The following is a 25445-nucleotide window of genomic DNA, read 5'->3' on the forward strand; positions in this document are numbered from 1 at the left end:
CAAGACTTCCCTGAGTGAAGTACTAGACTATAACAAGACTTCAAGTGCAGCCACTTACTTAGCTGTATAGCATGTGGTGTTTCTCATAGAATGCCGACATCTCATAGAATGCCGACAGTTGCATTTCAAAGTGTGTTGAAAAGCATTATTTCAAGTAAATCAATTTCTATAGCAAGCCAGCTAGAGCAAAATACCACAAGGATCTTCAGCCTTACTTATCACACACTTAAAGGCTTTGTTAGTCTTTTTTTATTTCCTGATGTGATAGAGGTGTGGAATGCCTTACCCAATTCTATTTGTTGATAAAGAAAATGTGATTTTTAACATGCTTTAGATATGAATTTTGGTTTTGTATAACTCAATAGGTGTGTGTTTTTACATCAGTGTGGCATGTTGACTGCACAAATGACTATGACCTTGCCTTCCTTGTAATCACCCCAAGGTAGAGACTGACGGTACTAGTAGCGGTAGTGAAATGGTAGAGCATTTGCCTCGTATTAGGGAGGTACTAAGTTCGAATCCTAGTGCCAGCAGGAAGACCACAGTTTTTTTTTTTTCTAATAGATAGAGATGCACCACAACCTGGTGCTCGATTGTTTATATGGGATCTCATCTCGGAAGGGGGCCCTGTAGAGATTGGCGAAGGTCTTTGGGCAACCCTTCTCCCTCCACAGCTTCAGTGAAATAGTCGAGCATCTGCCGCTGCTGTGGGAGGCAGACGAGTGCTGCCACCGGGCACCTACCCGTAAAGCAGGTATAAGCGTGCTTCCAGCCAGGTGCTCGGCAACTACAGAAGGTCCAGGCGCTTCGAAGGTCACCTACCTATTGGGAAGTTGGCAGCATGGGACCGCCAGACTCCTTTTTTCGAGTTGTTTGGTGTTCTGTTTGTCTTGGTTCCCTAGCTCTCTCCCTAGCGATGCATCCCTGTAAAGCTGCACGCCTGGCTACTTGTACCTGTCTCATAAATGGTTGGGTGTCCGGCGGTGGGGATCGCACCATGTACTTCCTACAGCTGAAATGCGCGTCATACTCACTAAGCTACTAGTAAATAAGGAAAGAGCTAAGGGGACCTCGAGACATGCCATCCAGAATGCTCATAACTTCCACCCTTAGCTGTATCCCATATAAAAACCACAGTGTTGGACAGAGACTGACACCCACATGCACCGGAATCATCATGTCAGTAGCGCACCCAGGATCTCTGCCAGGGGGGGGGGGGGGGGGGGTTGACAGTTTGCCAATACCATCTCAACAGCACCAATTTCAATTTCTTCACGGGAAATTGTCAGAAAAGGTGCTTTTTGCGAGTGTGCAGACGATTGCGCGTCTGACATCTTAGTTGCAGTACTTAAATGCGCAAGGAAAGAAAAGGGGTAAAACAAAAGGGGGGGTTAGGTCGGCTTCAGGGGGGGGGTTACAACCCCCCCCCCCCCCTCCGTCATTGCGCCACTGCATCATGCATAGTAAAGGATGTGGAATAGTAAAAGCTTGTTGTACTCTGCTAATGATGATCAAAGTCAAGACAAATTTCATGCTTAGGATCTTACTTCTGTGTGTGTGATAGGCAAATAGTTTGTCGTTTCTGACAATGCGAGCCTCCACTAATGGTAAGGCTGGCCCTTTTGTAATTCCAGAAAAATTTATTGATCTAGCTGATCTCAATGTTTCAGTTATGACCACTTATGTTTTTAATGTGCACTGAAATCTCAGTATCTCATCATCTATGCCTTCTGTCCCTCTAAGAATGTCGTTGGCACAGCCGAGAATTCTTATATTTGTGCTATTCTGCTTGGCAGCAGAATCACATGGTCATAGGGCCACTGTAGTGAGTACGAGTAAGAATTCTGAAGCCAAGTACAGCCGGCGAAATCTTCAGCTAGCTTACACGAGCGCTCCTTTTTCTGTTTTCCAGCATATTACGATTGAGTAAGCTCGTAAAACAGTTAAGGTTAAGCTCATGCTCACAAAGCTCGAGCGGATAGAGTTATCTATAAGGTTGTTCCTGTCCTAAGGTGCTGGTGCACAGAAAGTAAGTGCCCACACAAGCCAGCTAAAGACTTGTCTAGCTGTACCCCCCCATCTACCTCAAAACTACTTTCTCCCAGTTGAGTTGACACATATTGTTATATGAAAAGAAAGACTGCAGCATGAAATCAGGGAGACACTTAGCTGACCAACGCAACGGGCACGGGCGTTCTTAGATAAGGCAGCTTTTGCAGATAAAACAGATGTTAGACAATGCGGCTTTTCTGAGCCATGGAAAAATAGACAATCAAAGCTGATCAAGCTGATGTCCTTTCTGTGCGTGCCAGATGTGTACGTATCAATGATGAGGCAATGTAGCCTTGCCATCTTCGTCCCACATTTCTCTAGATCTGGCTTGCACCGTCTCCTGCTCTGCCTGTAATCTTCCAGGAAAACCTGCTATCATCAGGCCTGTCCAGGGGCCACAAGGCACTCTGGAATGTGTATTAAATAAAGATGTGTATTTGCTACACATATGGTGGTTTCACTGGTCTGATAGAGTCAGTACAAGTTCGTTAGTGACCTGTTCTCTTTCCACATTGCAGCATTTCACTTTGAGGTTGAGGATGTATGTACATGTTAAGCAACAAGGTGCTTGCTTTCGATGTAAACAAGCGAACATGCAACAACAAAAATCTGCACAGATGTAAGCACTTTTCATATCTACAATCAACTTGGCCATACTATCGCTTGGGCTGAACAATATCAAATCATGTGAAGCGGCAATGTTGACGAAATACGTTTCCACTGTCAATGCATATTGCTCTAGCATAACAGCTAGGTGCTATACCAAAGCAGCGAATCAATCAAATCACAATATAGTAATTTTCACACAGAACTGGAGGTCTGCAAGAAAAATATGTCCTCCTTATTACATAATTGGCAAACACAATAAAACATTCTTGCAGGAATCATACCATATAGGGTATCTTGTAAACATAGTGCGTCGTACTGCAACAACAAATATATTTCCTGCTCACGTTTTTCATGGGTGGGGTGAGAGCTTTCCAAAAAAAGATGAAGATGAAAGAAATAGGTTGTTTTACACCGCTGATCTTGTCGTAGAAAGTGAACCTCTGGTGCGAGCGTTTAATCTGGCACGCAATTTGTTTTCGAGCGCCTGTCTATACGTATACATACACGACTAAAAATCTTGCCCCTTTTTCTCGCAACTCTAAACGATATATACCTACACCCTCGGTAGAAGAAACGGGAAAACCCGTTTTATTCTATCTGCGCGCCGTACGTGCCTTTCCCCGAAGTATCCGTGTTTTTATTGGCTTTTTTTTTTCTCTTTTCTTTTAATGAAGCGCAAGAAGCCCTTCAATGGCCAGGGCAGTCACGCGCTAGAACGCGATGGCAGCTAGCAGCGGACGGCAGCAATCGCGGCAGATATCTCGTGGGGTAATACGTCGCACGCCGCGCATATGTATGTACGTACACACACTACCATATACACCTGCTGGCGCTGCCCCCCACGGAAGCCCCCCAGGGGGGCGCGGTTTCTGATCGTTCCCGGAATCCTGTTTACCCGCATTCGCTCGGCTTCTCTCCGGCTACAGCTAGTTCGCGAAGCCAAACCCCTTCTTCTCGACGAAGGCGACGGGATACACACATCCCTTCGCGCTGCGCGAAGTTGCGAAAGGATCGTTCGGTGCCTGGCGCGCGCGCCGCAGCTCGCATCAACGGAGCGCAATCCTACGTCGCTGGGTCGGGGCTAGTTGGCCAGCGCGCGCCTTCGCTGGCTCTACGCCAAATGCACAGAGCTCCCGCCGATATAACGCGGAGCGCGCGAGGAAGCTGACGCGTCTGACGCGCATTTCGTATAGTATCTTCGTTTTTCTATCGAGACGAAGCTTCAATCGTTTGCAGCAGGCGCGGCTGCGTTGGTTTCGCTTTGTAGGAGACACCTCAAGGCTGTGGAAAGCGCAAGTTTCTTCCTAGAACAAAGCAGGCGCGAGCGCAGTGTTTGTTTTTTTAACAAGGAACCGACGAAGACCTGACGCACGCGCCGGACATTCCTGAGGGCGCACTGCGTGCCTGCACGCGCTCCCTGATCGGCGGCTGCATAAGCAACAAACGCGCAAGTTTGTTGCGCAAACGACGGTCGCAGCCTGAGTGCGCGTACGTCACAGCTCTAAGTATAAAATTGTAAGGTCTATCGAGAGACGAGCGTGTCGCAGTTACGTTGAACAATCGCGGAAGCATGTGATGACGCTGGAGAAACGATCCGTCTTTTGATCCCGTAGCAAGCAATATACGTTTGCTATTTTTGCATACGATGTGCTAGCTGTCGCTCAAAACACAGTTCAATTAACAAAGTGGCGCATCACACGCGCACATTTCTGCGCTTTTCGCGTGCCTCGCTTCCGCTTTAAACACGGCAGTTGCAAAGACAGCGCGCTAGTTTTGCGCATTGCTGCGAACCGAAGAACAGCGGACCTGCGCCCAGGCTCATTGTTGAATAAATCACCCGGTCCTCCCTGCTGTGCTTACACATATCTCGAGCTGCGTCGATGAGCAAAACGCAAACGCCGCGAGGCGCGTTTTTGTGCGGACACTTGCCTGGTATGCGCGGCCTTCAAGGTCCGGCGAAGTTCAAATCAATTAAGGGGCGTCAAGTGAGCGCGCTGCAGCACTAACGGGTTTCCCATTGCAGCCCCGCGGCTGAACACAACGCTTTCGTCCAGGGGCTGCTGTTAAGACGCCGCGTCACGATCGGGCAAATTTGGCACACATATCACAGGCGCAAACACGCATACACACACGCGCGCTTCGACCCCGCAGAGGTTCACAGGACAACGCGTATCCCGCTAGGCTGGCAGGGCCGCCGGTGCGGTAACCGCAGTGCCAGCGACCGTTCAACCCCGCAGAGCCGCAATCGTCCGTGTCCTGTCACCCGCGGCGGCGTGAGGGCATTGCTCGACGGCGGCCCCCTTTCTTTTTCCCCGCACAGCTGATGTCTTTAGAAACGAGACCGCGACGTGCGCCGCTGCGGCCTGAACTGCTACTCACCGACGAAGGCCCGATCGTGTGGCCAGTTGCTGTTAGCCAGGCGCAGGACGAACCGTGGCGGCTTCACGCCGGAGAATCGTTGCACCACGCTGGCTGCTGGCCGCTCCGCACGATGGTCGGGCCGCTGCATGGCCGTCCGACGGGCTACACCCCCCTGGGGACGCGAAGCGAGCAGCAGGCGCTGGCGACAGCAAAGCACTCACAGCGCATGCGTCAGCTTGTGTGGACAAATGAATGCTGTCCCACTTTAACTTTTTCCCCCATTTGGCGCTATGTACCTTCCCACATGAACAAACTCGTGGACAAGTCCTATTTATTTCTACTTTCACTTTCGCTTTGCCCTAAATGTTACCCCGTTATTTGATACTACCTAATTGTATGTCTTAATCTCTAAAAAAAAAGGTCAGTGATCTGCCGCTTTTTTAGTGTTTTACTCTGGACAACTTGCCAGTAAAACGAGGCGATGCCCGCAGTCACATATTTGGTAGATGTGATAGCACATACAATGGCGTGCAAACGTAAAGTGACAACTTAGTATTTTAATTAAACATATAAAAGCAGTATATGCTTTGAAAAGCTGCTAAAAATGTATATTTTATCATTCAAGCATATTTGTGACCACTTTGTGACTTCACTGCCCGTGACAATTAGCCTGAACACTAGTTACCCGTCTACTGTCGAAATAAACTGTAGCCGCGCACACCTATATCGACGGTTACAATCATGATCGTTTTGATGTCGGACTCTGAGCAAATGAGAAGTCCGCTGCTGTAGCGCTAACCCTAACTGTGTCTCCGCTGTCACTGTGATGATCATTGTTGCGGCGTGTGATCTCTCTCGTGCTCTTCTTTCCGAGCCCATGGGCAGTCTCGAGCAACTGCGGTAAGCACTCCTGAACGATGGCTACTTCCTTTTTCTCCAACGCACACTTTGAAGTATGCGGGATGCTATGTGACGAGTGGACGTCGACTTTCCCACGGAACGCGCATCTGTCCGACTGTGATCTCGAAGCTGCTCGTGCGCTGTTGATATGTTGAGAGCTGCAGCATATTTTAGCTATTCTAGGTGAAAAACGAACCTATCGTCTTCGTCATTGTTGCGTAGAAAAACCATACAAGGTTTCCGATGCTAATTGTCACCGGAACAAGCGCATTTGTGCTGTGGTCATTGTTTAGACAGGGAAAGAAGAGAGTTGTGATTACGATCACTGTAGCATTTTTTGTTGTGATTTCCGCGATACTTGTTTTTCTCGTATTGACGCTCGCGTGGCGAAAATCAGTGTTCTGACTCACTTTCGCTCGCGTTGGAGGCGTGGGGAGCGAGGTCCGTTAACTATATGCCCTCCGTCCACCCTCTCTTCTTGGCTTCTTTTTTTGCTGTCCTTTTGATCGAGACCAGCCGGCGTCAGGCGCCAGAAGCTGTCAACCGCACTGATTAGTGTGCACTGAAGTGTTTTAAGTGTAATTTTAGCCTCCGCCTTCGTGTTATTTTTCTTTTTTTGACCTTGGCACGCACATGTCGTACGTATCGTGTGCACGATTTAGCGACTGGCGCCGCGCTGTCGCCAGAAAGAGTGCGTGTGTTCGGAAAAACCCAGTGTGTGCAAAGTCAGTGTCCTTTGTCGCCGCGCACCGCCCGCTCACGTTTATTTTGACGAAACGCAAGCCATCTGCGAACAGAGATATCAACCTCGTGGGTTGTGTGACCCCGGGGAATTAAAGCGGTCATGGCCACAGAAGGCTGCTTCTCTGCAAGGCAGCTTTGCCTAGAGGCAGAGCCAATTGTAAACTCGCGGGGCGCCGGCGGTATTGAGTTTTCCTTTGCTTTGATATTTACGGGGCGTTAGTTGGATAGTCACTGCTATGAAAATTACGGTCATGGGTTATCTGAAATAATTTCAGCCTTTCTGTAAAACTTTCTGCATTATTTTCACGTGCATTGCGGGCGAGATATAATCAGACAGTTATCTCGTATGATGAAAAAGTCAACTTGCTCTTCTTACCTTGTGATTTTTCGATGGTAGGAGGTGGCTGCTGAGTATTCAACTTGTTGAATAAATGTTGTCAATTCGATTTATTTATTTATTTTTATTTTTTGGCACCCACTGACTGGAAGATAATGCTTGGATTAATCATATTCTCACTCAGTTTTGTGTCAGTGAACTTGACATCTCAGCTACCTCCGCATGTTTTGTATGAGTTTATGCATATTTGCGTGGACTAACGGAAATAATAACAATGATGATAATGATATAATAATGAGCATCCTTATTTGATGTGGTTATCTCAAAATCATATGGTGCGTAAATAAAGACGGCATGCGGCAAAATAAGTCGCTTCGATACGGAGGTGCTTAATTATACACCTTCACATGTGTACAAAACACATAGTATAAAGTTGATTGGTTTGCCACCTTGGCTCCGACTAGGCAAAGAAATACTTTGCATTTAAAACAGCGTGAGAAGTGGTACATATAATTGATGACCACAAGCATAGTACAGTTCCATATTTCCAAACTCACCAGAAATGCACTGAGGTAGAATGTTTCAGCTCAATTGCAATTTATATGTGGACAAATACATTTACATTGTGTGCAAGAATTTGTAACAAAATGTTCAAAGTGAATCTCCACGAGATTGAGTCACATTGCACACATGTTCTTATGCAGCTCATTAAACCTTTCCTTGCAGGTTGTTGTTCTGAGTAATACAGGGTTTCTTGGGCAGTGGAAGAACAGCAGTTCCTTGAATTGACCCCTCCCCCCCCCCCCCCCCCCAAAAAAAAAAAAAAAAAGCTTGCTTCTAGGAAATGCTGTTCTTTAATTTGTGTCCAATATGCTTCTTTCATTATTTAAAAATACTGTACGGGCCTCAGGGGAGCCATTGAGTCAGGAGGGCACTACGAAGATTGATTCAGTGTACATCGAATCTGACATACCTTGGAAACAAACAGCAACAAAAACAAAAAAGGACAACTGGCAAGAATAGTGCACTTATAAAAACATTAATTGTAATAATCGCTCTGAATACATTCTGTCAAGCCTACATATTCGAAGAAAGAAAACTAGGTTAACATATATACAGTAGTACTGATGCATCTTTGAAGAAAATAAATTATCCATGACTTAGAAAAAGAAGACAAACAAAAGAGCATGATAGAGAGGAGGAAGGACTTGGGGACAGAAGCTGCTGTACTACAGTCAGAGTTACCACTAGCCATGGAAAAGACAGACAAAGCACACCTTATTTTGAGCTTTTAACTGCTGTCACAGTAAAACTTACTGTTCACTCCCAAATGTGGAATGGAAGTGACAGCCTTAGTTGTGAGAGCTATGTATGCAGTGTTTCGGCTTCACCGGTAAAGGATTGGTGATCTCTTGTTATCGCTGCAACGTTTTGGTGAGATACAACTTAAGTGTCACACACATCACTTGCACGCATAGGGCCCAAACATTGGCCATCTGCACAGATACTGCCTGCTCATTGGTCGTAAATCAATGATATTCCTGCACAGCTTCGTGCTACGAGCACCTGCATGCTACAAATCGACTGTGATCACTAGGGTGCCCTATGTTTGCTGCAACGATGAAACATGTGCCTCTACAGTGCTCTGCTACTAGTGTTTTTATTATTCTCAACATGACGCCACTGAGGCACGGGTGTTGCGAGAGGGCGGACGCCGTCGTACCACCTGCGGTCAATGCTTTCCCTCTGTGCGTAACTTTCTGCTTGGGGGTGAACAGGAGTTACTGGCACACTATTGCTCCTTGCTGGATTGATTGGTTTATATCTAGCAAGACTTGGGAGCGGGCTAGCTGGTGATTCGTGAGTGGAGTTGAAGTACGGAGTCCCCTGTGTCATATTGTGCTTCAACTCTACTCGTGGTTTATATACATAGAAAAGATTCCTGAGCGCAAAGTAAAGATGAAGACAGGGTTTGAAATGCAGACAAGATAAGCGCCTGCAGGGGGGGGGGTCTACATCTTTAACCTTTTCTTCATGTTCATTTCATGCTCATGAACGTCGTCTTCCCAACACGTGACCCTGTAGGTTGCTGTAGTGACACTGCCCAATGCAGCTGTAGTTGTGAAACGATCTAGTGGTGGACTTTCTGCTACTACTGAGTTTACTGAACCAGCCACCACCACTCACTTCGCCCACTTCTCTGATATTGATTCTGTCTGCAAAGATGTGAAAAGAAGGCACATGCAGTAGTATTCTCTTTTCTAATTTTTGTCATCTCTCCTTCTCATTGGCACGCTCGTATCGAGCATGCCAATTGTATCGAGATGAAAAAAAAATACTTAGCCAACTAACTCCAAGGTCGCTACTGTCCAACCACTCTTTCATTGTCAGTAGTGTGATTCACACGTAACTTTACGACATTCCCGTACATATTTTGCAGGCGGTGGTACCTCCACCATTTTTTCACACATGGGCATGCAAAAGTATTGAATTTCGCTTTTGTTACCTGATGGCCAACGATGGATTGTTTTTGGCGGGACTGCATGATAACTGTGTGCTATAATAGCTTCACAGAAACCTGGCTGGTGTTGCCCATGAACTTCTGGTAACTAATAGCACTTCAGAGTGCAAGTCCTTGCATGTGTTTTGCTGTTCGGTAGCCATAGCCATTAAATGTCGAATTGATGAGCCCGATAACTCTGGTGCTGCCCATATTTTTTGGGCACTTAATAGTGCTTCAAGATGCCAGTCTTCCTCGTTTGTTTGTATGCTGTGTAGCTAGCCGTAACAGTCAAGTCGTCAAACCAACCATTCAAGTTTTGAGTTTATTCGCAAACGTTGCAAATGAACGTGGCAACCCGTCGCAGGCGGCGGTGGCTGTCCCATCGGCGGCAAAGGCAGCAGAGTGGCTGAGGTGGATGGGTGAGCAGGTGCTGCGCCTCGCGGAGGAGGTGCTGCGTCTGGAGCGGGAGCTGGCCCAGCAGCGGCAGCTGCGCGCACACCAGGCACAGCGCGCCCACGCCCAGGCACAGGCCGTGCGGCTCTGGGTCGCCCAGCGCCTCAGGCAGCTCGAGGAGCACAACACCCGCCTGCAGGCAAGCAAGGCCTCAACGGAGCGGGTCTTTGAATACTAGACAGTGTTGGCTTGTACGTGTGTGTTTTAGCGTAGCCTCCCGAATTTCTTTACTGCCAGCCCAGTGGCGCCAAAACCGGTCTTGCTTAGAGGGCGCCACTTCCCCAGTAGTTGGTCACAGTTTGTGAATGGGAAAAATTGTCATCCACCTGACTGTAGCACGAAGGTACAAAGGAAACCGATAAGGGTTTCTCATAAAGAAAACTTTGCAGTTGAGGAAAAATTCGTCCGGGTCCTGGGATCCACCATTTGGGACGATGACAATTTTTTCCTTTCATGATACTTCCTCCACCTTGCGGGATTCCGCACAACTGATTTGCCACATTCTTGGTCACAGTTTATAACGCATGTTTATAGTAGCATCAACTTTCTTTCATTGCATGTCATACGGAGGCATAAAATCGGGGCAAGGAGAGACCATAGCACTCCGCAAAAGTTGTCCATGCTCTAGCAACAACAGGCATGAAATGACTGGGAATGTGGTGCTGATGCACTGGGCCACTAGCTCACATTGTCCAGCGACTGGACAGGCATTGTAAATGTACAGGAGGCTATGGTTTCAGTGTTGCTATTTCAGGACAGTACCAGCACAGAGCATGCTGTTCATAGCTTCTTGCAACACTGTGCTTAACTAAACCATGCGGTCCTTTCATGGACCATAGATGGTCGTAAGGGTTCTTGCAGTGACAGAAACTTCCCGACACTTGACTTTTTGTCGCCAAGATGTGCCACATGGTAAAAAAACATTTTTGGCACATTCTCATTTTAACAGAGCATCACCGGATGCCATCAGCAGTGCTGCTTCTGGCATATCGGTCCCAATGTTTTACTAAAATGGAAGCACAGTGCTAAAATATGTGCATAATGGCTGAAACTGTCAGTTAGAGCGTCCTCCTTTCACTAGATTGGTTGTCTATTACATCCCAGAGCCACAGCTCTACTTTGCAGTTTGATTCTGAAAATTTTATCCATTGCAAGGACCCTATTAACCCAGTCATGACTCAGTGTGACTGCCTTTACCTGTGATTCTCCTTCAGTTTGTTTTGGCACGGTCTTGAGGACACAGACATGCCAGTACTTTGTTCAAGAATCACATAATTTGTAATGTGAAAATTTTCTCACATACATACACAAAAACACACACAGAGGAAGTGTTAACATTGAAGTACTTTTAGTTAATGGTGGAAAGGAAGTGTTAACATTGAAGTACTTCTAGTTAATGGTGGAAACATTATTATGCATCAGTTTTTCAGTGCGAAAGGAAGTGAGAAAAATGTGGGATGTAAAAAATGATGTTTCAAGGAGCCATTCACCAGTCTAATGTGCACACACCCATTGTGCACACGAGCATTGCATGTGCACACGCTTCACTGCACCCCAGATGAGATTTATCTAGAACTGGCGTAAAGGGGTGCACAGTAGAAATTGGTTAGGTTGCGGTGGACAGTCCTCAGTGCAAGCCATTTTGAAATGCGGAATCAATGTCGTGCTCTTCTAAAGCATCTGTCACATTTATATATTTACAATACTGCTACTCTCATTCGAGAGCATTGCAGTTGGGTGATATACAGTATGTATTCATATATACTATCAGTACACAGCAAAGCAAAACGAACATTGAAACACACACACTCGCTTACCAATAATTTGGACTCAGTGGAGACCGCCAAAACGCCCGAATAATTGTGATTCCGAAATACCGGATTCACACGAAAATAAGCAATGTTTTTTCCGCAAGTGGCCAGAAAAAATGTGCCGTATTTTCAGATCATCACTTTTGGAGATACTTTCAATTTTGTGATGACTAGCACAAGATATATCGGCGTCCATGAGCGACGGTATTCTTGGCACAGTGCATGCTATCTTATCACAGTGCAGAAATGCTGCTGCACGTGAGTGCATTCGCTCCTTGTCCCTGCGAAATACAACAAAAATTTAAGTATCTTCAAAAGTGATCATCCAAGAATATGGCCCAAGTTTGTCAACGCGCTGCTACACTCACATACGCTTACCTTTGGCCTAGACGTTTCGTGGCCACGATTTCTAGCAATGCCTTTTATGCTATTCATTGCCATACTTGTTGCAGTTTGTTTGTGGTCAAACACATGATGACACGTGTCATCAACGGGATCAGCAGGCCATAAACGGTGGATGATGAGAGCGGCATAGAATCAAGTGGAATCGCTACAAAATCACGGCCTGTATCTCAACCATTGTCATGCTGTCGCTACAGATAGGCGAAAGCACAGTGAATGCATGCACCGAATTCTCATAGGCGACTACACGATTGAATGGGCTTAGCTAGTTCTGTTTCGAGGAGGCTGACGACTATGCCGGCGACGTATCAAAATGAAAACATTGCTTTTTCTGCTCGACTCGGCTGCCAAATTAGTACATGGTCGTGCATTTGGAGTCTGAATTATTACACAGCGCGCTGCAAGCTGTCCGAAATTTCGGTCGTCCTAATACATTAAGTCTATGGAGCTAGTGGCAGGTGCCGCTGGCTTGTCCGAATTATTGGTCGGCGACTGTATGTACAATAGTATGAGGTGGTGGACTGAATAACGTATAACACAAAAAAAAAGCAGGTGAAATAAATAGCAGTACTTTTTATTATGCTGATCCGGGGAATTTTGCCCACTGTTGGCCACGTCAAGTGTCCATCTCCCTGCGAGCCTTTTGTCTTATTTACAATTTCTCGTTGTCTGTGCGCATTTTCAGGAGCAGAATGAACGGTGCAACGAACAGCTGGAGGAGCTGAGACGGCGACTGGCACACCTGAGTGAGCAGCTGGCAGCCAGTGCGGGCGCCCCACCCGAAGACGACGAGGCCCCACCCGCCTACACGGCTGCTGTCTTACACCCCACGGTACGGTGATCTTGTGCAACATGAACCACCAGTGCCCATTGTGCATCAGCTTTCTTGGAAGTACATTAGAACCTCGTTCGTACATTTTAGAAAGAAAAAACTTGAGAAAAATTGTACTAGCTGGGAAAAGCATACAATCCGAAGTCACTGAAATATTTGACAGATTCAACTAGTTTACATCTACGTAATTAAACCTCTCTCTCTTTCTGTCTTTCTGATACAACAATATGACCATTGCGTCATTTTTAACTCTAAATTCACAACTTTTGCATTTTGGACCATTACCGTACTTTCCGGTGTATAAGACTGCGTTTTTTTCTTAATTTTTCGACGGTGCGTCTTATAGAATGGTCCGACTTATGTACGTTTTTTTTTCTGGAAAAACTGCCGTCAAAATCGGATTTGATGTTATGGCCATGCGAAGCTCACTGGTTGACTTAATTGCTATGGGTTCTGTGCGTGCTATCGAGGTGACGGGTACATTCTTCTCGTGATCGAGTTCCCGAGTGCCTGTGCGAGAAGGACGGAGCAGCAACGCAAGCGGCGGCAGGCCGACCCCGAATTGGTCGCATCTGCAGATCACTGTCAAATACGTCGCGTGCCGCTGCGCAAACTACGCAGTTGCTATCACAGTACAAGACGCCCCTCCTCCCCACCATGCTGCCTTCCCGCTTTCCTCCCTTGTGTGCGATTCCGCTCACCATCGTATGCTCTTATTCGCACATACAGCATATGGCGCGCGAGGACGATGTTATCGCCCTTGAACTTTATACGGAACATCGCGGCAACCATGACGGCAGAAATGCACCTGGAGTGGAAATATATGGCACCCATACGCTTGCACGTGACCCCAGTTCATGGAGTGAAACGTCACTGTAATTTTTTTTAAGTCGCTTACCGAATGAACGGGTGCGTCTTATACACCGGTGGGACTTATATACGTTTTTTTCCGGAAAAACTGCCGTTTTGAGGGGGGTGCGTCTTATACAAAGGCGCGACTTATAGACCAGAAAATACAGTAAATAAACTAACGCAAGCCAGCGACGCATCGCACCACGTTCACGGAACTTCACTGGGACAAAGAAATGCTTGCCATGGTGCTCTTTGGCCATACCTGGCCCTTGCGCCATTAAACACAACACATCATCATCATCACATAAAGAAATGCACAGCTTGCCGCTGTCAAAATCATACGCTGGCATTTCAAATTGGTGTCAGCTAATAGAAGCACTACCCGTGTCCTAGTGACAGCAGTAACGAATCGCAATGCTTGTTTTTTTTTTCATTTTTCATTAGTTTCTGTTGCTTTGGTGCAAAAAACAACAGTTTTGATTGGCGAAATACAGCACTGTGGCAATCTGAAGCGTAGATTGCTCCTCTTTACGATGCTTCCTAAATGACGACGTTGCCTCAACAGAAAGTCTCGCGCTTCACGGTGAGATGGCACCTCTCGACTCCCAATTTACTGCCCAATTTTTGTAGACAGTGCACTAGAAAATTGTGATTTTCTAAACTTCTACGTTAAATTTCTTTCTAATATTTCCATACGTGTAAAGAAACAGCCGAAGATTGCAGAAAAGAAAAAATCTGAAATTTTGACCGGTCATCCGGAGCAGTGGGCAGTAAACCGGAGTGGTGGGTGACATTTCCACTGCTACCCACAGTGGGGAGAACGCTGGATTGACAGCATCCAATAAATGTCACTGCACATCTACATATAAGCTGTTCATGATTGCAAGGAAACTCTCTGCTTGTGGCACGGAAGGAGCCAAGCACACTAAATAAGAATAAGGCCAGACTTTGATTTAAGGAACATGGATGTACCATGGTAAATCTTTAATACCCGTGTCACACGGGGGTTTGGAAGGCCTTCCAACCGATAGTCAGTTGACTCAAAGGTCAAGTTAGGGCTGCTACACGGGTGGTTTCGAAGGCCGCCGAGTCAATAGTCTATCGAGTCAACGGAGCACCCTACAACTCTATCGAAATCTCGATGGCCTTTGAACAAGGGAAGCGGAAACAGCGCGAACATGCCCTCTCGTTCACAGTGTGCTCGTACTCATGGTTATAAAGAACAAATCAAACCAAAATGCTAAAAAATACTATATATGAGTGTTATTAATTATTCAATAAAGTATTTTTGCCACTTGATATGTGCAAACTGCACATACTCTCGACAACAGCAACGTGCTTGTGTTCGTACACTCTCCCTCTACTTCATGTGCTGCCGGCTGCCATCATATCACCGCCGTTTCGCTGTATAAACAAACATAAAAGAAATTATAGCGCTTTTAAGTGGTTTTAATGCTTTTTAACTTTTGGTGACATGAAAACGAAAATAAAGGTCCGCAGCGCCACACAATTTTGCGAGAAACGCCTGAACCACTCAACGGCCTTTCAAAAGTGCCGTGTAGCAGCGCGACAACTCCTTTGAGTCGATAGAGTTGTGGCGTTTCGAAGGCCGTTGACTGGAAGGCCTTCCAAACGTGCCCGTGTGACACGGGTATAATTTTGTTGACCATGTTTTGTTTTCAAACCTTCTTTTAACAAACTTTCATCTGAAATAAAATTATCTTTATTATATCCAATAATTCATTTTAATCATACATACTGATATATTTGGCAGGAAGAAGTTGCAGCTGGATCTATGTGAAATAAACAAAAAAATGGTGCCTCTGATGTACCAGAAAAGGATCTCTTGCTGATTTTGATGGCCCATCAGTGGCCTGCTGGGACGATATGTGACACATGATCAATACTAAATTACAAACATGCTTTCCACTGTCGTTACTAGGCAACCGTACGATCGGTGTGTTCACAAGACATCAGCATGTTTCTTGTGCTGACTGACATTTTTGCTACCAGACTTGTACCAAGCGAACAAATTACAGAGTGAAAAATTATGTATACTTCGATGTAACCGATGTTGCCTCAGATCTTTCATTTTCAGTTTTGCTATAGCAGTAGCCTGCTGAATGAAATAAAGCACAGCCGACCAAATCCTTGGTTTATGTATTTCACTGTATCCAATGATTCATTATATTTATGCTGATTAAATTAATGTTCCACTTATTTGCACTATAACAACATTGGGGTAATCAATTATTTTTGACATGTAAGGCAAATGTAAATGCACACTCCTCCCCAGCAATGGTGCTTGCTCACTAATCACTGTAGACAAGCTACACGTTTGTAAACAAGCAGGCAAAGTACAGGCAAATGGACATAGCATTTCTCCTTCTGTGTTTGTCAATTTGAGCACTATGTATAATTTTTGCCAAATATTAAGTATTGAAAGCTCAGTGGCACATACTAATTTTACCTTCATATAACATTTATGGAATTAGGGTCATTCAAAATATTTTCGTGCCCGAATGTAATGGGATGACAGCATCCTCATCGATGTCACTCTGCAGCTCCTCTACAGTCAAACGTCAATATGAAACATTTCTCACCAATACCAGCACGTAACAAATATATGCTTGTAACGAGTATTGGATATAATGCATGTATTCTTGTGTCCAATGTGGCTTTCTTATAACAAGGCTTGACTGTATGTACCAGCGTAAAGCTGCTTTCATTGAATATGGCACAAGTGCCACTGAAGATGACTCCTAATGCGTCCAAAAATGTTGGTAGCCAAGAACAGCGATCAATAATAAGTGACTAAACTCCCGTGCCTGCCGGTCTGTCTTGCAGAGTTGCCCCGGAGTTCGGTTGGAGCGGAAGCGGTTCCGGGAGGTGACCACCCTCTCGTCGTGCAGTTCCATGGCCTCGCCCGAGGAAGATGGCACGGCCCACAAGGGGTATGCATCCATCTATGCATCTACATCTACACTGTGAATTCACCCAGCAATACACTGACTTGCATAGTGTGTCTGGACAATAGCCTGCCTGGCGCAATGCAAGCAACGTGAAACAGAGAAAGAGTTGAGACAGACGTTGCTTACATTACGCCCAAGCAGAGCGATGTATAGGAAATCTAGACAACCGACTTGTCCATCAACTTCCTTTAGCATCTATACTCTGTGTCACCAGTTAGGTGCAGTGCAGCGCAGCATAGCGCTGGTTTCAGCCAATCTGTAGTTGTTAAATCAGCACGAAACAAAGGACACAGAAGATGACTAGACGGATGCAGTGCCGAATAACAACATGTGCAGTGTGGCGAGGCCATCTGTTGAACTGAACTACAGGGAAACTGATTACAGTATTTTCCAGTCTATAAGTCGCACCTTTGTACAAGACGCACCCTCCTCAAAATGGCAGTTTTTCCGGAAAAAATAGGTATATAAGTCGCACTGGTGTATAAGACGAGCTTGTTCGTTCGGTAAGCGATTTAAAAAAATTACAGTGATGCTTCACTCCGTGAACGCAGGTCACACGGAAGCGTATGGGTGCCATATATTTCCACTCCAGGCGCATTTCTGTCATCGTGGTTGCCGCGATGTTCCTTATAAAGTCCAAAGGCGATAACATCATCCCCACAGCCGTATGCTGTATATGCGAGTGAAAGCGTTCGACAGTGAGCCGAATCACGCACAAGGGAGGAAAGCGGGAAGGCAGAACGGGAGAGAGGGGGGGGGGGCTTGTACTCTGGTAGCAACTGTGCGTAGTTTCTGCAGCGGCGCGCGCCGTATCTTGACAGCGATCTGCAAATGCGATGAATTCGGGGTTGGCCGATTCGTGGTCGGCCTGCCGCCGCTTGCAGTTGCTGCTCTGTCCTTCTCGCACGGCGCTCGGGAACTCGATCACGAGAAGAACGTACCCGCCACCTCGATAGCGCTGCACAGAACCCGTAGCAAGTCAACCAGCGTTCTTCGGGTGGCCATAACATCGAATCCGATTTTGACAGCAGTTTTTTTTTAAAGACACATACACAAGTCACACCGTTCTATAAGACGCATCGACGAAAAATTCAGAAAAAGAAATGTGTCTTATACACCGGAAAGTACGGTATCTTGACGCACACATGTAGGGCTTTGGAGCATGCTTGCGTCACGTGTAAAGTAGTGCTCTACTTATGCTCGTGTTTCTAATAAAAACCTGTTGTTAGTCACCGCTGCGTTCATCTAGTCCTCTTCTGTGTCCTTTGCTGGTTCATCCTATTTTCTTAACTATGGAATATCAACATGCCCAACATATGATTCTCTTAAACTAATCTGTAGCAAGAGCCAGCAGCTTGTCCCAGGGAAGGGATGAAGCGTGCCGATTGACTGCTACTAATCTTCCTGAGAAGCTTTCATTCAATCGACATTACGTGGAGGCAGATCAAAGGCAGACAAGGGAGGAGCCTTTGCTATGGCTTTTGTTTCTGGTTGGCGGATGCAACTCATAACTTCAACTGTAGTGCATAGAGATTCGAAGGTGGAGGTTAGAGAGGTCACAATGTTTGAGTGGGGAGCCTTCGTAGAATGTACGTACAGTAAGAAAGTGTACCACAGCAACAACACTGGTACAGTTACCCCCAATATAATGAACTCCAATATAACGAGTCTCTCGATGTAACAAAGTATGCATTGAACCTTTAATGATGTCCACTTTTAATAAAGTTCGTCCATTTATGATTATCCTTCTACGAGAGCACTCATGCAATGCAAAAATGTTTCAAGTGCATTTTAGTTTGACAAAGCCTCACAAGATGTCACTACCAACACTGGTACTGCCGTCCACAGTAACACGATAGTCCGTAAGCTCTAACCTAACACCTTTAAAACTTTTTTGCGAACAGAATTTTTTTTTAAAACTTAATGCAACATTTGTAAAATCGTAGAATCATTCGTAAAACCGTAGAACAAGCCCAAATTCGTAAACATTACGAAAAATTTGGCGGAATCAGCAGGTATGCTTATGTAATTGGTTTGCGGTCCAGGTGGCCAAACCAAGCATTGGAAGGTTGTCGGCGAGGTGTAGTGGCTCCAGAGGAAGAGTTACACGACTATGCCGAGATCTACACCCCAAGCCGAGAGGAAGGTCCGCCTGTTCCAGGGAGCAACGACCCTACTGGGCGGCCTCCTACACCCCCCAGGCACCGTTTCCCATCCTGGGTGAGCTGTTCTCATCGCTATGCTTATAGCACTATACCAGCTGCATTGTTTCCAGAAATTAATCCTTTGGCTGCCGGGTGTTTTTCCAAAGTGCAACGAATTCAATTTCTATCCGTTTAACGCATTAGCAGGCTTTAAATTCAAGTGCTATTTATTGGCGCTACATTGCTAAACATTGAACAACATTTTAATCTGAAGATTCAAACAAAAGTTAAGGCTATTGTTAATTAAAATTTTAATTAAGATAATTTGTGTTTCTCAGGCAATAGGGACTCTTCAATGCAGTCATTGTTCCTTGAAGACACTTTGTTATCGACATCAATGTCCCTTGCATTTGAGGTTATAAGAGGTTCATGAATTTCTGCATCATTCAAAAAATGCACAGGCTTTTAGTGCCAGTCTGCCATGTCATAAATTGAGACACTTGTCCAACACCAGCAGTTGAACTTATAAAAACAAAACCTACTATAAAATTTTAGTTTAACCAACTTTTGAGTGGATGGCTCAAACAGTCAACAGGTGTTTCACAACCACAAATTATCTAAGGCGTTGCCAGAGGTGTGCATAAGTGGCCAGGCGAATCATGCTCGGTCATGGCACTTATAAGGTTAAAACAGTGTCGCCATCAGCCCAAATTAATTAAGTCCACTGCAGGATGAAGACCTCTACCAGCATTTTCCAATCACCCCTGTCCTGCATAATTTATCTCAACTTTATGCCTGTAAATACCCTAAGCTCTTCAACCCTTCTGATTTCATGCTGCTCTCAACTGCATTCCCATTCTGATATTCAAAAGTGTCACCAATTTCATCACTGTTAATGCATGCACTCCCAAATTGAAATATTTAGTAATTAATTAATACACCCCCATATGACCAGAGATGGTATTCTGAAACAGTCACTTTTGTGGATACAACTAGTTGAACCTGGATAAGTCAAACACGAATCATTGGGTATAACGACCAGCCCTTGAAAATGTTTGTATAGAATTTTTATTTTATACATCCAATTACCTATATATTGAACTTTTTTGTGATCACCTTCAGATTCGATATACAGTCAACAACTGATTTTCCGGACGGCCGACTTTTCGGACATGCCCAATAATTCAGAAGCCTGTGCAGCATTGCCCATAGAGTCAATGTATAAGAACGTCTGAAATTTCAGACGCGAAAAACCTTCGCTGGTCTGATTTTGCGGACTTTTTGTCATGACTGCAGGTCCGAAACGGCATTAACTGAAGCCACCATCACCGCTATTTCGATTGTCTCACCGTCTCCAACAGGCGCTCTAGCATGCAGATCCGCTGGCAGCCGTAGCCACCATTGTGGCTACGCAAAGCCTAGCTACTTTGACGTTCGCTACCAAGCTTCTTTCTGTTCAGTGCTGTGTTTTTCATTGAAACAATTCGCCGCTGTTAGCAATGGTGCTGACTCCGCCTTCGTAATCCTCGCCAATGTCTTGGAAGCTTGGAAAGGATGACGCGATGCATTATGCCGGTTTCCGAAAGTCAGCTTCGCTTCAATACAGGAGTGTTATGCAGTAAAGCACACAAAAAGTATTGCGGTGAAGCATACCAAGAGTGGTAAGAGACAATTGTGACGGGACATGGTATGGATTCCTTAATTCTACACGCGTGCACCCACCGTCTCCTATCACAGTACGAGCACCGATACGCCTAATAAGTGTACTGGTAGGCCTTCAAAGCTATTTCGGATGTACCTATGGCGATTTAAGCCCTTGGGGGCAGTAAAAGGCATGCATTCATTTTTTCGGACTGCCCGGTTTATCGGACATTTTTGCGGCCCCAAGGGAGTCCGAAAAATCAGACATTGACTGCATCCGGGATGGACTGTACCTTCTGTGAAATTTCATGTGACCCTGCACCGGACGCATTAGTCTGTATGGCCGACAGCGTTCCTGGCACTGGTCCAAGCTTACTATCTTCACACAGTGTGAGAAACATTGCTGGCCATATACAGTAAACCCTCATTAATTCGAAAATTGATCTCTTAAAATATCGGTTAAGTCGAAGTTTCCTTCCAGCCGTAGTTTCAACCTATGTGTTTTTCACCCCTTATCTAGAAACTTTGCACAGGACTCTGGATATCTTGAAATCTCGTCTCCTAAAATACCATGAAAGATCAATGGGGCAGTGATGGCACTGTCATTTGCACTCGATTTTTACCCAGCAGTCAAGAATACTGCCTCAGTGCACTGTTCCTCTTAATTTCATACTGAGTGTAAATCTCGGAGAAACTAAAATAACTTTTTCATCAATTTTACACTCCAAAAGCTTTTGCGATTGGCCATTCGCTGAATGGTCGTTCAGGTATAATGCACCAGTGGCGCATCGACGGGGGGGGATTCGGGGGTTGTAACCCCCCCCCCCCCTGAGGCCGACTTAACCCCCCCTTTTGTTTAACCCCTTTTCTTTCCTTGCGCATTTGAGTACTGCAACTAAGATGTAAGACGTGCAATCGTCTGCACACTCGCAAAAAGCACTTTTTTTGACAATTTCCTGTGAAGAAATTGAAATTAGTGCTGTTTAGATGGTATTGGCAAACTGTCAACCCCCCCCCCCCCTGGCAGAGATCCTGGGTGCGCTACTGTAATGCACCCTAAAACTTTGCCTCATTTCTGTGCACACGTTAGACTGTACAGTGGAACCTCATTCAGGTTCTCATCATTTCAGGTTCCCATCTTCATGGGAACCTGAAAATAAAACGTATCATCCGAAAATCATATCATGCAATGTATTATCCAACCAAATCATATTATCGGGGGAAAAAAAATGTGACATGCCGAAAAACGTATTACACAGAATCGGATCAGTGAGGTTCCACTGTATTGGGGCTACTCTTGCGAGGCTGAACGAGTTCTCTTTTTGCAGGAGTCTCGCATCTATGAGGTAGCAGCCAACGGCATCATCCAGTCACTCCACTCGGGCACATCAGGTGCGTGCATTTCCTGTTTCTATTCATTTGTTCTCTTTAGCTACAGTGCTCTAATGTTTTACCATTGGAAGAGTTGTTGCGGGACATGTGCGACGATTCTAAATTTAGAACATGAATAGGATAGTCATTGCAGCTTGATTAATATTCGATTTGAGAATTCACTATTCGTAATTGTTAAATACCTTCGATAACACACCTTCGATGACATTCGATTTTTTCACTGAGTGGCACCAGGCATGGGATGCCAAACTGGAGATGCTGTTCCGCCGGGTTTACCTTTTTCTAGACAAGGGCTTTCCGTGAATGGCGTCTTAGGATTCCGCAAGCCACCAAAATTAGGGGTGTGCGAATCACTGAATTGAATATCACTGAATCGAATCAAAAAGGGAACATTAGAATAATTCAATTCGTGAATGAAATATCTACTATTAGATTTTCCGACTAGTTTGATATATTCGTTGTAGAGAACTGCACAGTGCCATGTGTCGCTTGCGCCACGGGGGCCCTTGTGCTCGATGCCGCCCGAGCCAGCATTTCACTTCGTTTTCGGCACAAAAGGAGCGTTCAGTGCGCTGTGGACGGACTGCCCCAGCTGATGTGGCAGCGGACTTTGTCACTGTGAGCACGTCTCGACGTCGGCTGATGCCTTTGTGACAGAACCGTTGTGACAGACAGAACGCTGCTAACCAGACATGCCTTCGTGGTGTCTTGGCTTCCTGAGAAATCCTGGGCCACCACATTCCCGGAATTCCCACGCATACAACGGCAAGGCAGCGCCAATTTACCCTCTGGGTAACTTGCAAGAAAACCCATGGTTCCTGGTAAACGTGACGTGTCGAACTTCTCAGATCACAGATGTATCACTTTAGTTTGACTTTTTGTTTTCCTTGAGTGTGCCCATGACATTGCGAGTTAAAGGAGTGGTGCTTGAACGGGCAGTACATCTTACACCTGCAGGTGCCTCGAGCCTGGAAGGTACCCTGCCGGGCAGCCGCCTCCACAGTGCCTTCTCCGAGCTCAGCGTGCCTGTCTATGCCGCCGTCAAAGGGGTGGGTGCTTGTTGCTCATCTGTGACTGTTGTGCATGTTGCTTATCTGGATGCCACAGCCTCCTTTCTTGGCTTGTCTTTTTCCTTCAGCAATTGGGGCCAGTGACCTCCAACGTACCAAAGCACCATAAGGCAATATAAACCACAAGAAAACAAGCCGTACTCGATTTCATACTTAGCAGGCAATGCTACAGAAGCTATGAAAGTAGTGTTGTCATAGATATTTCACTCCAAGCATTGATCAGTGCTGTTGTCTTTGTTCTGCAATGCTTTCTACGGAATAACAGCTTCGTATATTACAGCTACAACTTGCGGACGTAAGGTTATATGTAAAATTGGGTATTATTTTTGCACCTTTGTGCTACAAGTATGGTATGGGATTCTTTGGTTGCGGGTGTAAGTGGTGCGCTGTGACCGCTGGTCACAGAAACGTATCACTGCACTTACTCGGTAGTTAGTAGTTCAGATCTGCGATGCCTTCCATGTAATAATTACATCATACTGTATGACATAAGGGTATGAGACTTAGTGTTACACCAAATTACATGACACATACCAACATTTTCATTTTTTTTTCAACATTTGATGGACTATTTCTTGGTGATGAATGCAAACTAGCATTTTCTGTCATATATGAAACTGACTATAGGAGGTATATTCCTCTTTCCAAATTGATAAGTGTGGAGGCATAGTTTACAGCTTTGGGAGGCATAGTTTACATCTTGAACCCCTAGAACTCTCAAAGACCATTTCGGCAGTTCTTGGTCAGAAATGCTGGCTGCTCAGTGGCTCGGGTGGATAGTTGGGTCTCATGCATTGGCAAGCATTGCCAAGCAGAGATTTCTGGGGGAATTTGCAAGTAAGCATGAAGTTGTAGTGAAGTTCCAGTGCAGCTGTTATTTAGGTTTGGACTGTGTATATTTTAGTCACATACTAAAAACTTTATCTTTGTTTCCAGAGGCATAAACATGTCAATTTTGATCTGCCGTTATCCATGGTTCAACCGGCCGACAGTGTTTGAGGCATATTTTATTAAAGGGCCCCTCAACAATCACATGAAACTGGCAAGCAATGAAACCAAAGAAAGCACAAGAAAAATTAACTGTGTTTTAATTGCATTGTGTAAAACAAACACAACTTGCTGCCAGTGAGAGCTGAATCTACAATCTCCGCATGACGTATGTGATGTTCTATCAGTTGAGCTACGGCAATTGCTGGCCCCTGCATCAACTTTTTTGTGCATTTGTCTGTGTATTTTAGCTCCAGCTCAGTCTATGCGTTACATTGTCATGGAAGACTTTTGTTCAACTAGAAGAGAATTTTTGGAGTGTCTAAAGCTATGCTGGATGTATGCGCAAACAAACCAGTTGGCCGTGTTTGTTGATAACCAAGTTATCATCGTGCTGTGTGCTACTCCACGTACCTCAAGACACTACTGTCATAATCTTGGCCTTCTGTGTTTGCTCCCTCTCCTTGATTATGCAGCGAGCATCGCAGATTCGGTCAATGCCTTTCACGGGAGAGTCATCGGATTCGTCGGACAACGAAGATACCAGTCGGACGCCCCTCAGCGGATCCAGTGACCGATCTCCAAAGGCAGTTGGCGTGCGCAGAGGTGTGTCTATGCTTCATCTGGTAGTGTAGATTACATCACTGCCTTTGTCTTGAAAGGTTTCTTCAGAAGTCTAGAGAAGATGAGCATTTTTGGTTGCATGAGCAGTGGACATTGAAAAGGTCTGCGAAGATTTCAATCATCATATACAACACATGAGAAATAGCCAAAAGGTTATGTCAAGTTGGAGTCTGCAAGCCAATCCAAGTATGGCAGACCTCTCTGTTGTGTCGGCATTTAGCCAGGTGGTGAATGCTTTTTTACCTCTGGAAGGGGGCATGCCGCAATCCAAGGCAGCCAAGCATGCAGACATTGTTGCTAGACTAAAAATGTGGTGTTATGTAATGTTGGCACTCTGGACATGAGAACCAATCAATGTTTACAACACTCAAAGCTCGAGGGCACAACATACGAGGGCGGTCCGATAAGTACTTAGCCTCACCGCGAGAGCGCGACGCTATCGCATGAGACATATACTGACGTTGAGTACGCTCTCTTAGAGGGACACATGCAAAGGCCCAGTCGAATCGGGCTCGCGGTTTTGTTTTTGGCCGCTTGAGGAAGAGGAAGCAGGTGATTTTTTGTGTGTCCATTAAAAAAATGGAAAAAGAGCAATATCGGTCGGTGATTTGATTCTTGTTTTTGGAAGGGAAATCGCGCAGTTAAATCAAAGAGCGACTGGATGCCGTCTACAGTGAGTCTTCTCCTTCGATGGCAACCGTCAAAAATTGGTTCAGCGAGTTTAAATGTGGTCGCAGGTCGGTTTTTGATGAGCCTCGC

At 45.5% G+C, this 25445-nt stretch overlaps 2 protein-coding genes across 2 annotated transcripts in view; one reads left to right on the forward strand and one right to left on the reverse strand.

Annotated features, from left to right (window-relative positions):
• LOC119465348 (uncharacterized) overlaps positions 1-5249 on the reverse strand; it is a 54559-nt gene extending 49310 nt beyond the window's left edge. The window contains exon 1 of the mRNA XM_037726137.2: positions 5041-5249. The gene's annotated coding sequence lies outside the window, so the exon portion shown is untranslated. The remainder of the gene's footprint in view (positions 1-5040) is intronic.
• A 536-nt stretch (positions 5250-5785) lies between these two features.
• LOC119463695 (uncharacterized protein CG43867-like) overlaps positions 5786-25445 on the forward strand; it is a 59205-nt gene continuing 39545 nt past the window's right edge. Inside the window, exons 1-8 of the mRNA XM_049655341.1 lie at positions 5786-5922; positions 9871-10098; positions 12858-13004; positions 16704-16810; positions 18874-19048; positions 21942-22005; positions 22963-23054; positions 24539-24668. Coding sequence (XP_049511298.1) covers positions 9922-10098; positions 12858-13004; positions 16704-16810; positions 18874-19048; positions 21942-22005; positions 22963-23054; positions 24539-24668 — 892 coding nt within the window. The 5' untranslated portion in view covers positions 5786-5922; positions 9871-9921. The remainder of the gene's footprint in view (positions 5923-9870; positions 10099-12857; positions 13005-16703; positions 16811-18873; positions 19049-21941; positions 22006-22962; positions 23055-24538; positions 24669-25445) is intronic.

Source organism: Dermacentor silvarum, chromosome 9 (assembly GCF_013339745.2).
Source record: "Dermacentor silvarum isolate Dsil-2018 chromosome 9, BIME_Dsil_1.4, whole genome shotgun sequence".
NCBI lineage: Eukaryota > Metazoa > Arthropoda > Arachnida > Ixodida > Ixodidae > Dermacentor > Dermacentor silvarum.